The sequence below is a fragment of the Chinchilla lanigera genome, unplaced genomic scaffold (genome assembly GCF_000276665.1).
Source record: "Chinchilla lanigera isolate Chin_1 unplaced genomic scaffold, ChiLan1.0 scaffold00047, whole genome shotgun sequence".
In the NCBI taxonomy this organism is placed as follows: Eukaryota; Metazoa; Chordata; class Mammalia; order Rodentia; family Chinchillidae; genus Chinchilla; species Chinchilla lanigera.
The window spans coordinates 9,248,898-9,251,744 of NW_004955448.1; the positions used below are offsets into that span (position 1 = coordinate 9,248,898).

Here is a 2,847-nt window from a genome sequence, read left to right on the forward strand (position 1 = left end):
TTGATTTGTTTCCTTCTGACTTTTGTCTTGATAGCTGATAAATTATCACAATTAGTTATAGAAATTGATTGAATTTATTCATACATTTAAAAATATTTTAGCAGTAGTAAAGTCCTCTTGCCAACAAAACCTTTTAAAAAAGCTTTTAACAGAGAACAATAAAAACTGAAAAGTCATAAATAGTCATTATTCAAATTAGAAAATTTGTGCCTTAATGTTATGGATCAACTATTTTTTCTTTTTAAAAACAGCTTGGTCACCCCTAAATATTATGCAAACAAATCTAACACATTTTAAATTCCTCTAACAGATTTATATCTCCCCTTTAGTTTGCTGTATATGATTTATATAAGTGAAATTTTGTACTTTTTCTTCACAGAGGCTATATGTATATAATTATAAATTGAGTGCAAGATCCAGTTATTTATTCTTACAAAGATTTTGAAAAGTGAAAAGCTGATAATATGTGCCAGATTTTTGGCTTTGACTGCTGTTGTCTAACCTGAAAATTGAAATTTTTACTTTAATACATTTAAATCTTTCACTAGACAGCTCAGCCTCTGACTAGAATCCAAAGTAGAATCTAAACTATTTAGGCATGATTGTTTAGAGTCCTAGAAGCAGTATCCCACTAAGTCCAAGTTCCTAACGCCAGCCCAAGGGGGGAAAGAGGAAAAAACTGTAGATTTAGGGGACTGAACCATACAAATAAGTGTATTCACAGTAAATGTGCATGGATTTATATATATGAATGTATACTCTTCTTACTTTATTTGACCTCCAAGAAATCCTGACTTTATGATCTTATCCAGGATCAACTAAATTCATGGTATACTGAGAAAACAAATTTCAGTGGCAAGAATCTTCGGTAATATTATCTTCTTTTGACTTTAATAAAATGTACATCTTGGCATTGTTGGTGGAAGCAATCTATCATATTTCAGTTATACATAGGATATGGCCTCAATACAAGTAGGTATGATACTAGACACAAGACAATATAAAGAAATTTAAGTGCTGCTATGTTGTGTAGCATTCTGATCAAAGTTACTAATTAATAGCAGAAGGACCCTTATGAAACATTGTAGTACTAAAAAATTGCAAGAGTAGGACTTACTATCAGCCATGAAAATACATTGCAGCAGTTGCTAGTCTAATCCTATTAATTCAGATTTTAGAGTCCTAATTAATTGAAGAAGAATCACACTGATAATAGCCACAGAATTTTAAATTGCTAAGTATCTTATTGTTATGAAAAACATAACATGAACTAGTATTTATAATGTCTTCGCACATGTATTTCTTAAATTATTACATGGATGAATGAACAAATGAATGACTAGTTTCTCTTCAGTCTTAAATATATGCTTAAGTGGCTTATCTTCAGCTAATAGTGAATTCTAAATAACCTAGTTGAAAGTCTAAGCCAACTTTTTTATGTCCCTTTTCTAAGACAAAACCTTTCCCTTTAAGTGATTATTCTCATGAATTGCAACCATGCAAAATGAAACAAAGAAATATAAAAATATAATCAATGTGTGCTAACATGGATTTATCTTTCTCTGAGTCTGTTGAATTTTCAGTGCGTCAAAAAATGAGAAAACCATTAGCACAAATGTAGAAGAAACATTCTGTTGGTTACATAAGCTATATGACACTGTGCAAAAGATGAAAAAAGGTACATTTTTCGTTCATGAGGTATCTTTTGCTTATTTTTGGTCGATAAAACATTCACTTGATTATTTGTTATTGCTGTTCTTTGCCCCCTAAAATTTTTCTCACAGATTGTCTAAGTACTTGAATGCTACCAAATTAACATTTCTTTGAAAGTCATCAATGTATGAGCTACACTTGTGTTATGTCACATAATTAGTCTAGCTGCAAATTGAAACTTAAAATGCATCAGTATATGTATTTCTACATACTGTACTGTGTCAGAAATAATAATGATCATTTATTTCCAACCTTTAAGCCACTAGTAATTTACTCTGTCACATCATTTATGCAATTCATCCCTTATTCTCAGCATATTGGTACATAGCACAGAGTTGAAAGCATTAGTAAAGTGTAGATAATTGTCTGTCTACCTCCCTTTATCCACTCTGTTATTTCAAAAAGAACTATAGTTTTAGCATAGCAAAATCTTTCCTTTGCAAATTTATTCAATTCATAATCTTTTCCTTTGACTATTCTTAAATCAATATTATAATTATGTTTGCAAGTATTGTATCCAAGATAAGAGGTTACATACCAAAACTTGTCCAGGGTGATAGCTTTGCCTTCTATCCTTTATTCAGGGACCTGGATAGTTTCCATGGTCCTTATTTGTAGCTCAGTTGATTTTCCACTTACTTAAGTATCAACAAGTAAATGGCTAGGGGGCCTTTTTTCTTGACCCATTTACTAATTCTTCACTTTGAGTAATACAAAAGATACGTCTTCTAGTAAAAGTTAATTAAATATTTAAAGTATAGATTTAGAGTATTTCTCTTTAAAAGTACGTACTTTTTTGAATTTTAGGAAAAATGAATAATACTAGATCTTTCCATTCTGTGTTCTTATTCTTTGACCAAATAAATATTTTTTTAATTTGTAGAAAAAAGGTAAAACAAAATTTATAACAAGATGATAGAATAACAATAGTTAATACATTGCATATTATTATATTTAAAGTAGTTACTCAGAGTAAAAGATACTGGCGTAAAATATTCTCCAATCAATATAAGCGAAAACCTTTCTTTTCTGTGAGCTGAGACACTAATAGTACAACTGACTTGCATTGTTTTCTCTCTTTTCCCTTCCTTATTTTCTCCTCCCTACTTCCTTTTACTTTTTTAACAATTTCTT

General features: G+C 30.1%; 1 protein-coding gene across 1 annotated transcript in view; it reads left to right on the top strand.

Annotated features, from left to right (window-relative positions):
• Rsrc1 (arginine/serine-rich coiled-coil 1) overlaps positions 1–568 on the top strand; it is a 301,913-nt gene extending 301,345 nt beyond the window's left edge. Inside the window, exon 8 of the mRNA XM_013518587.1 lies at positions 549–568. Coding sequence (XP_013374041.1) covers positions 549–568 — 20 coding nt within the window. The remainder of the gene's footprint in view (positions 1–548) is intronic.
• The last annotated feature ends 2,279 nt before the right edge of the window (positions 569–2,847 follow it).